Raw genomic sequence first — 13350 nt, 5'->3', positions numbered from 1 at the left:
GAAGTTATGGCAGGCTTTGCCCTCTTTCTATGCCAGCACCACTGCCCTCTCTTCCTGACTTACCTAGGCTTGAAGCATGTAGGAAAGGAGAGTGGGTAGTAGGAAATTCTTACTGGACTATGCTCTTACAGAGATTGGGTGTTGGTGCTCCCTGAAGCGGGAACACTTAAAACTTATCCTCTTTTCTCTTGAGCATTTTTATGGGTTCTTCTCAGATTGTTCCTATCACGGTGGCTCTCCCACCCTTAGTATTTGTTATGTACCCTTCCTCTGGCTGTTTCTGGTTCTTTGCTGAACTCTTGGAGGTTCAATCCCTGTTGGAGCCTTATCCTTCTAAAGTCCCTCTTAGAAAGACCTAAAAAAATCCCATAGACTCTTGGGGCCCTTAACTAGTTCACAAGAAATTAACATCCTTTGCCTACCCAGATTAGAAGATACAAAAGAACCCCAAAAGACATTTTCACTATGCCCATAGTCAGAAAACTCACAGCAAGCCAACTCACTCATATATATATACACATAAATATATATGTTAACAATAAATATATATAACATACCCCAAAGATTATCATATAAAAACATTCAATCTGCATTAAAAAAAAGACATTTTGCATCCTTTTTTGTACTAAGTCTTAGAAAGTAGGTATGTGTGTTTTACACTTATAGTGTATCTTAATTTGGACTAGCCACATTTCAAGAGCTCGATAGCTACATTTAATTTTATTTTTTTAATGTTTGCTTATTTATTTTGAGAGAGAGAGAAAGAGTGAGGGAGGTACAGAGATAGAGAGAATCCCAAGCAGGCTCCACGCTGTCAGCACAGAGCCTGACGTGGGGCTCAATCTCACAAACCATGAGACGATGAGCTGAGCTGAAATCAAGAGTTGGACACTTAACCGATTAAGCCACCCAGGTACCCCATATGTGGCTAATTTTGGATGGTGCAGCTTTAGATTTTCAAAGTGTGGGTCAGTTCACAGTATCCCCCCCCTAAACCGCAGAAGACATGTGACTCTCCAAATGGTCTTCTGCTGACTTCTCTAAATGTGAATGGCTGGGGAGGTATTTCAGAGCAAACAGCTCTCTAAAGAAATTCTCCTTAATCTCCAACATTTAATTTTGCAAGACCCTCTATATGGGTGAGTGTAAAAGTCATAAAATATATTTTCTCTCACTTCCTTTTGTATAATTCCGGCATGGTAGGCAGGGTCTAGTACATCACTTGGGACTCTCTATATTATTTTTGGGTCTTAGCTAACACTCCTATTTTTAACATTCTACTACCTAAATATTTCAATCAGGTCTCAAGTTCTTGACATTTCTGGCAACTTATTTTTGAATACAGTGATGGCTCTCAACAATAAAGACATTACATAATTAATTTTAATCTTATAAAATAATAATTAGCTTTATTTAAAAATTAACCTTCTAAATCGTTAAAATATCATTAAAAAAGCACAAGCAACTATAGGCTACGTATGATTATTAGCATGTAAAAAAATAATAAGTAAGGTTGGTCTCCACCTACACTTTCAATTCTTTTCTAATACTTACCTATTAAGGCTGTGGTAAACCGATTCATGGAGAGAGGTTCTAAATACATTGGTCCTTCATAGGCAGACTCCAGTTCACTCCTGACGTAGTCCCTAAATAAATAAAATGGTAATAACAGATACATAACAAGCACATATGGAAAAGAAAAGCAACTAAAGCACAGTATTCTTATAAAAAGCATATTATGTTAATAACACTTCTTTCCACATCTACATTAAGGAAAATTTTAGGTATAAAAAACTAGGTAAAGATGGTCTTCATTTCCTTCTTCCACGCATGGATCAGAATTTACTGCATCTGAATTTTACTATGCAGAGAAGACAGCCAAAAATCTACTCTGTGGGATTTTCTTTTTTCCCATGGCCTTGTTAAATAATATTCCCAGTAAAAAAACATTTGAGAAACCATCCCTCAACTCTATTACTTAAGTGATAATACCCAATAATATTACATCAAATTTCCCCTCTTTTGGCTCTCTTCCACCATCCCACCTATCTTACTTTCCCCAAAGTTTTATCCCCAATTATTCTTAGTTATAGGTAAAATCACAAACTAAGTAGAAAACTGGCTCACAGGACAATCCTTAAAAATTGTCACTTTCAACTCTATCAAGAATCTATAATTAGACTTATAATAAAGTAGGCTACAGATTTATTTTGAATCAAATTTTAAATCACATCAAATATTCCTTTTAAAATTTAAATGATGTTAAATGATATGTGATTACTGAGAAATAAGTAGAGAAAAAAAAAGTCTTTCCACACTGAGAAAACAGAACTTTCAGTGCACAGCCAAGAAGCACAAAAAGGGAGAATTTAATTTATCAGCAAGTTAAAACAGTAATACTAGAAGACTGTTAAGTTCTTTTGACATCATCGTAAGGAAACTGTGTAAAAAAATTCTCCTTTTCTTCAATTATTGAATGCTTTATCCACTGTATTTAAAAGAATCTGAATGTTTCAGTATTTCTGAACAAACCCACAGCTATATTTACTTTTTCCATGAAATTACTTCCTATTAGGCAATCAAGTTGAATTCCTTTAGTGTAGCATAGCCAAACAAGAAATGACCCTTACATAATCCAAAAGGAGAATACTGTCAAAAAACCAAAATAAGTTTTATGAACAGAAGCAGTTTGGGGGACAATTTACAAAAATCAATAATGGACCTAAATTCATGGGAGATTTAGTAATTCTCCTCTATCACTCTATGATGACCACTTCTAACAAATAATATATTAATAGTCTCTTTTTACTGAAATTCTCAAGACGAATGATTTTTTTTTTTAAATTTTTTTTTTTAACGTTTATTTATTTTTGAGACAGAGAGAGAGAGAGAGCATGAACGGGGTAGGGGCAGAGAGAGAAAGGGAGACACAGAATCGGAAGCAGGTTCCAGGCTGCGAGCCATCAGCCCAGAGCCCGACGCAGGGCTCGAACTCGCGGACCGTGAGATCGTGACCTGAGCCGAAGTCGGACGCTTAACCGACTGAGCCACCCAGGCGCCCCTCAAGACGAATGATTTTAATGCAGTGCTGGCCAACCAGGGGTGATTTTGACCCCAAGGGGCATTTTGCACTGTCTGAAGACATTTTTAGCTGTCACAATTTAAAGGGTTGGGGGTGCTCCGAGCACCTAGGCCAAGATGCTGCCACAACATCCTATCTCCAGTGCACAGGACAGCCCTATAACAAAGGATTACTCAGTCCAGAGGTCAGTGCTCAAAACCCTGTGAGAAGTACAAATGCTACACATGCAAATAACATATAAATATCTGAATGCTATCTTACTAGATAACCACCAACATAAAATTACTACATTTTACAAAGTTTTAGGACAAAAAACTGAAGAATTAAGAGAATTACGAAATTTACAATAAAATACACATATAAATATCACTTAAAATTTATGAAGTCTTTGAAAATGCTATTAAAGAAAAAAATTTATCTTTAAAAAAGTTTATTTAGTCTTTATTTATTTTTAATAGAACACAAGGCGAGTAAGGAGTAGAGAGAGAGGGAGACACAGAATCTGAAGCAGGCTCCAGGCTCTGAGCTGTCAGCACAAAGCCTGATGCAGGGCTTGAACCCACTTACCATGAGCTCATGACCTGAGCCTAAGTCAGTCGCCCAACAGTCTGAGTCACCCAGGCGCCCCCAAATAAATTCGTATTTAAAAGAGCTCTAATTCTGAGTCCAAGACCTCTGAAGGCAAATAATTTCTTTGTGGCCATCTCATATCCTTCTCCAACAGATCCAGTTAAAAGAGGGGAAACCCACAAAGACAAAAAGCAGATTGATGCTTGCCAGGGGCTGAGGGGGAGGGGAGAGGAGGGAAAATGGAAAAGACGTTAATATGTACTGGGTTTTATCGTGGGGTGATGGTTGTACATTATGAAGGTACTATATGCCAATGAACTGTTCACTTTAAAGGTTAATTTTATGTGAATTTCACTTCAATAAAAAGGGAATGGGGTGACTACAGGAATTCCATCCCCAAGGGGAAGAGCCAAAAGGTGTCCCCGAAGGGTTCAGTGCCCAGGAAATCTTTCCTAGTAACGTGGGGGGTGGAAACTGCAGAGTTGGTCTCCTTGACATGTTTTCTCTCCCTTGTTTGCTTTTGTCATCATATTACTGATGTTTTATATATAACTCAGCAAACCCATTACTCTAGAATTTCTTATTGCCGAGACATTTGTTAATTGTTTTGCATTATTTCCTAGCCTACTTTAGTTTATTTTTTAGCACTTCTTTGTCTTCTTTAGAGCCTCTAATCTTAAATTCTGACTTTACATAACAAAACCTGTAAGGAAAATCAACATTCTCCATGTTTTTTGGCCTCACAAAAATATACCATATACATAATATGTTGTTAGCACACTGCTACCCTCTGGGAATACTACAGTAGACAGGAAAGTAACAATTCCTGTTAGCATGAAGCTTACAAACCAGGAAGAGAGACCTACAATTACTAGATTAATACTAATAATAATTACAATTATATAATTACAATTACAATAATAATTATAATTGTGATATAAATGCTATAAAAATATAGAATGAGGGGCGCCTGGGTGGCTCAGTCGGTTAAGTGTCCAACTTCAGCTCAGGTCATGATCTCACAGTTTGTGAATTCAGGGCCTCGCATTGGGCTCTGTGCTGACAGCTCAGAGCCTGGAGACTGCTTTGGATTCTGTGTCTCCTCTCTCTGCCCCTCCCTGCTCCCGCTGTCTGTCTCTCTCTCAAAAATGAATAAAAATATAAAAAAAAAATTTTTAATATAGAATGATTTTTTTTCTCTTTTTCACTCTCCGTATTTCGTGACTTTGTGATTTAGTGAAATTATAGGGACTAAGGGAGATCTGCCTTCCAAAAGAATAATCAACCATTAGGCCTTAAAGACAACACCACAGTGTTGAACAGCTTCTTACCACTAGCTCTCTGGGCTGCCCTCCTCTAGAACCCTAAGAGAACAGCTCTCCTCAATGCTGCAACCCCTCCTCAATGCTACTGGAACAATCATCCTACCACAGAAATTAACATCTTCTCAAGGTACCTCAGACCCTTTCTCCTTTGCTCCACTCCTGTCTCTCAAGATGGTCCTTCACAATCTTTCCTGTCTGGCTGACTCATCAATAAGCCCCACCTCAAGAAAGACGGCCAGGGCCAGAAAGTCTGTAGTCCCTCTTTGGTCCCGCTGAGCTTGGCTTGCCAGAGCCAGGGCAGTGGCTTTGGTGAGGGCTAAACTACTGGTCTCACCAAGGAGCCACTACTGAGCTGTCCCTTTTGAAAGAAGAATCTGGGCATTGTTGCACCCCAAACTATACAAGAGAACTTTAACATGGATCAGTATCTGAACAAAGATCTCCAAGTTATGAACAACTTCCCGGCATCTCATGCTGACAATGTAAACTCTTCATTACTAGTCTCTCAACAAAGTGGGTCATTCACAATATAAATAAACAAGATAGAAAGCCAAATAAAAAGAATCCAGAGAAGGAATTATCCAAAATTCCATGAGTCATTTTAGTCCAAAAATTACTCTGATGCAATAGCCATGAAATTCTAATTTTTAATAGAATTTAGTAACTGTTTTACAACTGAATCAGGGGCACCTGCGTGACTTGATCTGTTAAGCATCTGACTCTTGGTTTCAGCTCAGGTCGTGATCTCACAGTTCCTGAGTTCAAGCCCCCTATCAGGCTCAGTGCTGAGAGTGCAGAGCCTGCTTGGGATTCTCTCTCTTACCTCTCTGTTTCTCAAAATAAATAAATTAAAAAAAAAAAAAAACTTAAAAAAAAAAAGACTGAATCAGATGAAATGTTCAAAAGCAGTATATGGTTTTGTTTTCTGTTTTTTTTTTAAGATTTACTTTTTGTGGGGAGGCACCTGGGTGACTCAGTAGGTTAAGCATCTGAATCTGACTCTTGATTTCGGCTCAGGTCATGTCTGATGGTTCGTGGGAAATCACATTGGCATGAAGCCTGCTTGGGATTCTCTCTCTCCCTCTCTCTCTGCCCCTCCCTGCTTGCACATACATGCTCTCTCTCTCAAAATAAATAAACTTTAAAAAAAAAAAGATTTTTTTTTTTTAAGTAATCTGTACACACAACCTGGGGCTCAAACTCACAAACCCTAAGATCAAGAGTTGCACACTCCACCAACTGAGCCAGCCAGGCGCCCCCAGTATTTGATTTTTCAATTTAGGAGATTTAAACAGTAAAATGTATTAAGTTGGTAGGAAGCAAGAATCCCTGCCATCTACTTGTAACTGAATTAAATCTTTCCCTTCCTAAACTTTTTTCATTTGTGCGATTTGTGCAATACTGACATCAATCCTGAGCACTAATAAACTAAACACTTTGAAAATCTACTTCTCTAGTTCCCTATGATAGCCTATTCTCCAGTGACTGAAATTGCTTTGGGTCTGAGGAGTGTGTAAGATACATGTAAAGGGCCTCAAGGATAGCTTGCAATTAGGAAAATACTTGCTATAAAGAGAAGCATACAAGTTATAAAGAATACGTAACAACAATAAAACCTAGAAGCTTACCAATTCACCAACTGACCTTGTAACACTCTCTTAAGCAACCTGAACAACCTAGGAACAATCTGTACATTCTGGCCACTTAAAAGCTTTCAAACGGTTTAATTCAAAGAAACCTAATCTACTTTTACAGAGAATAAAGCTGTGAGCCCTTGAAGTTATCTTATGGAATATGTGCAAACAAAAGGCACTGCACTCAATTTAAGAGATCCCAGATACTGAGATGTCCAACCCCTGGATCTGAGTACCTACTACACCCTAAGAAATGTACCAGTAATTGAATAATAATAGTTCATTTACTCAGGGCTTAATTATTTAAATCATCTCAGCCACCCTGCCCCTCTCTTTAGCTGCTTTCTGATCCCCTACTCAAATATTTAGTGTCTGGATCTGATAATGTTCAAAAGAAGAAAACATATCAAATACTGAAATGGGTCAATTTTATTCCCGTCAAAATTAAATTTTAAGTATATAATGATAAAATTCATTTTAACAATTCCTTTATCTAATAGCAGTGGTTCTCAACTGAGGAAAATTTTGTTCCCCAGGAGATCACACTGGCAATTAGGGGTGCTTTTTGGTTTCCGCACTGCTGGGGAGTGGTGCTCTACAAACTAGTGAGCACAGAGAGGCAAGTTAGCATTCTGTAATACACAAGACTGCCCCCACAGCAAATCAAGACCTAGCCCAAAATGCTAACAGTCCTGAAATACAGAAACTTTAAATTAGACAAACTTTCATGAAATGGGGACCTAATTATCTACATTTCACACATAAATAACTCTTGGGAAAGTTTTACATTTGAAACAACACTTACATACCCAAGACTAGGATGAAAAGGAGTATGCTTTCAATCTTGTGAAACCCATGGGCTCTAATTTAAATTATACATACACAAAACTGATATGATAGTTCATAAATCTAATAAAACAAAGAATTTAAGAATATTAGAGTTTAAAACATTTACAAAAAAAAAATTGTGATGTAAACCAAGACCACACCCCTCATAGGAATGGTCATGTCAGTTATAGTTTTTCTTTTTTCCCTGTAGTTCTGGATAGTTTCAATTTTATTTATTTATTTTTGTGTGTGAATATAATTTATTGTCCAATTGTCTTACATACAACACCCAGCAGTACTCATCCCAACAAGTGCCCTCCTCAATGCCCATCACTGTATTCCCCCCACCTTAGCTTGTTCTCTGTATTTCATAGTCTCTTGTAAAACAGACACATAGACCAATGGAATAAAATAGAAAACCCAGAATTGGACCCACAAATGTATGGCCAACTAATCTTTGACAAAGCAGGAAAGAGTATCCAATGGAAAAAAGACAGTGTCTTTAACAAATGGTGCTGGGAGAACTGGACAGCAACATGCAGAAGAATGAAACTAAACCACCTTCTTACACCATACACAAAAATAAACTCAAAATGTTAATTAAAGACCTAAATGTGAGGCAGAAAACCATCAAAACCCTAGAGGAGAGGGGCGGCTGGGTGGCTCAGTCGGTTGAGCGTCCGACTTTGGCTCAGGTCATGATCTTGCAGTTTGTGGGTTGAAGCTCTGCGTTGGGCTCTGTGCTGACAGCTCAGAGCCTGGAGCCTGCTTTGGATTCTGTCTCCCTCCCTCTCTCTCTGCCCCTCCCCAACTCCTGCTCTCTCTCTCTCAAAATTAAATGAACATTAAAAAAAATTTTTTTTTAAACAAAAAAAAAAAAACCCTAGAGGAGAAAGCAGGCAACAACCTCTTTGCCTTCAGCTGCAGCAAATTCTTACTCGACACATCTCCAAAGGCAAGGGAATTAAAAGCAAAAATGAACTATTGGGACCTCATCAAGATAAAAAGCTTCTGCACTGCAAGGGAAACAATCAACAAAACTAAGAGGACACCGCCGGAATGGGAAAAGATATTTGCAATGACATACTGGATAAAGGGCTAGTATCCAAAATCTACAAAGAACTTAACACCCGATAAATAATCCACTGGATAGTTTCAATTTTAAAGTAGGATTGATACTGGGAAATACATTCCTTACATCACTCAAAATGAGAAGCACAGTTTAGTAATTTTAAGAATTAAGGAACTTGAAATTTATCAAATTCTAATAAGCTTAAACAGAATATTAAATGTTCATACTATACCAACTATGGCCATGAATTTTCAAAAGTTTAGTTTCTCTGAACTAAAAGCTATATCCATTCTAGACATACTCTAAACAAGTTTTTATTCACTTAAGGATAATTAGCTTCATTATTTCTTAAATACATGTCTTAAGGGAAAATAGAAACTCAGCTTTTTAAAAGCTTATGAAATTTTCAATTTAAGAAATTAATATTTCCAAATGACTTATCCTATAGCCAGTTTTTCAAGTACCAAGTTAATTATTTAAATTATCCAAGTATCGATTCTCCTTTGTAGAACCATACTACACTTTGTCTTGATATAACCAGACTAGAGTGAATGGTAAAAAATATTTGTAAATCGTATAATTATATAAAGGAGTTGTATCTAGCTAGAACTGAGTTGTATTACAACTGCATAATAATAATAATAATAATAATAATAATAATGATTAAATAATGTTAAATAATAATAATGTTAAATGATTAACAAAGGATCCCAATAAATACTTTTCTAAAAGATTTACAAATGGTTAATGAACATATGAAAAGATGCTCAATACCATTAGCCATCAGGGAAGTACAAATCAAGACCACAATGAAATAATCACTTCACACTCACTATGATGGCTATACTAAAAATGACAGATGTCAACAAGTGTTGGCAAGGATGTGAGAAACTAAAACCCTTACACACTACTGGTAGAAATGTAAAATACTGAAGCCACTTCAGAAAATTAGTATAGCAGTTCCTCAAAAGGTTAAATGCAATTCCACCCCAAAGTATATGCCCAAGAAAAAAAAAGCATGTCCATAAAGCCTACTCATAATGTTCACAGCACTATTCGTAACAGTCAAAACGTGGAAAGAACCCAAGTGTCCATCAATTGATGGATGAATAAACAAAATGTGGTAATATTCATACAACAGAATACGATTTGGACAGACAAAATACTGATACAATTGCTACAACATGGATGAAAACATGCTAATTAAAAGAAGCCAGGCACAAAGTACCACACACTGTATATGTCTGTATGAAATGTCCAAAATAGGCCAATCCATAGAGACAGAGAATAGACTCACAGTTGCCTAGGCTGGGGGCAAGGGAATTAATGGAAAATGGTGAGTGACTGCTGACAGGTACAGGGTTTCTTTTTGGAGTGATGAAAATGTTCTAGGGGCGCCTGGGTGGCTCAGTCGGTTAAGCGTCCGACTTCAGCTCAGGTCATGATCTCGCCGTTCGTGAGTTCAAGCCCCGCGTCGGGCTCTGGGCTGATGGCTCAGAGCCTGGAGCCTGCTTCCGATTCTGTGTCTCCCTCTCTCTCTGCCCCTCCCCCGTTCATGCTCTGTCTCTGTCTGTCCCAAAAATAAATAAACGTTAAAAAAAAAAAAATTAAAAAAAAAAAGTTCTAAACTAAAGTGTGGTGATGGTCTGTAAAATTCTGTGAGTGTACTAAAACCACTGAGCTGTGTCCCTTAAATAGGTATGTGAATTATATCTCAATAAAACTGTTACTTAAAAAAAAAAAAGGTTAGCTATAAAGTTGCTACATGAAATGTGAACAATTATGCTTTTTAAAACTAAAAACTTCAGCCTTAATATTTTATAAATGTAATGTTTAAGCCTCAATATTTATAAATGTGACATATTATGATTAATCAAGGATAACACATCTTTACTAACCTTTTGTGAGACAGCACCATGTAATAAATATTATACTAAGAAAAGAAATACTAAAATATTTCATTTCTTGAAATTTGTTAGTTTAATATCAAAACTAACTCCATTAGATAGGCATAATCTTTCTTTATAGGTTCAAAGAAACAACTTGCCAAGGTAATATATTTTACTAAGTAGGGAACTAGTTCATACACAGTCTGATTCTAAAACTCATTTTCTTCCCACTAACCATGCTGTCTCCCTAAGAGGACTAAACTAGCAATTAGAAAACCTACATTCAAATTAAAGTCTGAGACTGTTCCTTCCCACCAATCACCCACTTCAATTTTTTCTTCTATAAATCCCAAAGGACTGGGATAAGGATCAAAACGAAAAAAAAATGTTTTTGTATTTTATGTGTGTTATTATAAAATTCTATTATAATTATTTTTACTATTTTAAATAAGTTTGATCTTATAATAAAAACAAACTCTAAACATTAGAAAAAAAATTCCCACAAACTAAAAATCAAAAGTTAAAACTGCCACCAGAAGAATGGTCAGAAAAAGGCTTTCCTTTAACCCTGACATGGTCACAGTCACCTTTATCTTTATATAACAGAATTCTGATCTCTAAAAAAGCCTGGATGGCAACACAGTATATAAAAATAGAGCTACAGACTTTCATCACGACACCACTAAACCACATGGAAACCAAAAAAGCATGAGGGAAAGGATAGTATCATTGTTTTCTCACCCAGAATTATAACTAATATAGCTCTACCTTCAACTTTAGGATTTTGATGATTAATCAAAGAAATCACATCAACCTAAAAGGCTATCATTATATAGCTATATCATAATACAGATTTGAAAAGTCTTTTTTTAAAGAATGACACACAGGAAAATGCTCATAAAACATGGCTGCGTAATAAAAACAAGACACAAGAATGTTAGTTAAAATTCACTAAGCACTACACCCAAAAAACAAATCATCCAATTAAAAAATGGGCAGAAGACATGAATAGTCATTTCTCCAAAGAAGACATCCAGATGGCCAACAGACAAATGGAAAGATGCTCAACATAACTCACCAGAAGGGAAATGCAAATCAAAACTACAGTGAGGTATCACTTCACACCTGTCAGAATGTCTAAAATCAAAAATACAAGAAACATCAAGTGTTCACAAAATGACCCAGCAATTGCACTACTAGGAATTTATCCAAAGGGTACAAAAATGCTGATTCGAAGGGGCACATGCACTCCAATGTTTATAGCAGTGCTATCAACAATAGCCAAATTATGGAAAAAGCTCAAATCTCCATCAATTGATGAATGGATAAAGATGTGGTTTATATATACAATGGAATAATACACAGCGATGAAAAAGAATGAAATCTTGCCATCTGCAACAACGAGATGGAAGTGGAGGATATGCTAAGCGAAATAAGTCAGAGAAAGACAGATCTCATATGGTTTCTTTCATATGCGGAATCTGAGAAATTCTTTCATATGTGGAATCTGAGATGAACATAGGGGAAGGGGAGGAAAAATAAGATTAAAACAGAGGGAGGCAAATCATAAGAGACTCAAATACAGAGAACAAATTGAGGGTTAATGGGGGTAGGGGTGTCGGGGGTGGGTTAAATGGATGACGGGCATTAAGGAGGACACTTTTTAGGATGAGCACTGGGTGTCATATGTACAAAATGAATCACTGGGTTCTACAGCTGAAGCCAAGACTACACTGTACGTTAAGTAACTTGAGAATTAAAAAAAAAAAAAAAAAGTAGTTCATAATTCAGAAACTTTAGGCAACTGGGATCTTACTCCAACTGATGAATCTGAAAGATCCTGTAGTTGATACTCTAATTGGATATCTAGGACAGAATTCTTCATAAATTACAAAAAAAAAGATCAGTTTTTCAAACAAACAAACAAACAAAAAAACCCCAAAAAAGTTAAAAATAGAACTACCTTGGGGCGCCTGGGTGGTTCAGTGGGTCAAGCTTCTGACTTCGGCTCAGGTTATGATCTCGTGTGTGTAGGTTTGAGCCCTGCACCGAACTCTGTGCTGACAGCTCAGAGCCTGGAGCTTGCTTCAGATTCTGTGTCTCCCTGTCTCTCTACCCCTCCCCCACTCGCACTCCTTCCCTATCTCTCAAAAATAAACAAACATTAAAAAAACATAGACCTACCCTACAACCCAGTAATCCCACTACTGGGTATTTACCCAAAGAATACAAAAACCCTAATTCGAAAGGATATATGCACCCCTATGTTTACTGCAGCATTATTCACAACAGCCAAATTATGGAAGCAGCCCAAGTGTCACAGATGAATGGATAAAGAAGATGTGGTATATACATACACAATGGAATATTATTCAGCCATAAAAAAAAGAATGGTCTTGCCATTTGCAACAAGATGGATGGAGCTAGAGAGTATAATGTTAAGTGAAATAAGTCAGAGAAAGACAGATACCATATGATTTCATTCATATGTGGAATTTAAGAAAACAAATGAACAAAGGGAAAAAAAGAGAGAGCCAAACCAAGAAACAGACTCTTAACTACAGAGAACTGATGGTTACCAGAGAGGAGGTGGGTGGGGGGAGATGTGAAATAGGTGAAGGGGATTAAGAGTACACTTATGATGAGCACGGAGTACTGTATAGAATTGTTGAATCACTATATTGTACACCTAAAACTAACATAACACTGATGTTAACTATACCGGAATTAAAATAAAAAACTTTAAAAAAAAAAAAGAAAAAATTCACGGAACACTTGTATGTCAGAAATCATGCTAAGAGCTTTAAATGCCTTACCTTACTGAACCTTTACGATAGCCCCGTAAGATATTATCAACATTTTACAGGTAAGAAAACGGAGACCTATCTTTCTGGTGACACTGAGGTTATAGAGTAGTAAATAAAGAACATGGAATTTGAAACGCCCCAAT

The 13350-nt window shown here is 36.7% G+C and overlaps 1 protein-coding gene across 1 annotated transcript in view; it reads right to left on the bottom strand.

Moving 5' to 3' along the window:
• RNF145 (ring finger protein 145) overlaps window positions 1-13350 on the bottom strand; it is a 57937-nt gene that overhangs the window by 27357 nt on the left and 17230 nt on the right. Inside the window, exon 4 of the mRNA XM_027033326.2 lies at window positions 1555-1646. Coding sequence (XP_026889127.1) covers window positions 1555-1646 — 92 coding nt within the window. The remainder of the gene's footprint in view (window positions 1-1554; window positions 1647-13350) is intronic.

This window comes from Acinonyx jubatus, chromosome A1 (genome assembly GCF_027475565.1).
Source record: "Acinonyx jubatus isolate Ajub_Pintada_27869175 chromosome A1, VMU_Ajub_asm_v1.0, whole genome shotgun sequence".
NCBI lineage: Eukaryota > Metazoa > Chordata > Mammalia > Carnivora > Felidae > Acinonyx > Acinonyx jubatus.
Note: the sequence above shows the minus strand (reverse complement) of the source record. Positions and strands in the feature narration are given on the sequence as shown.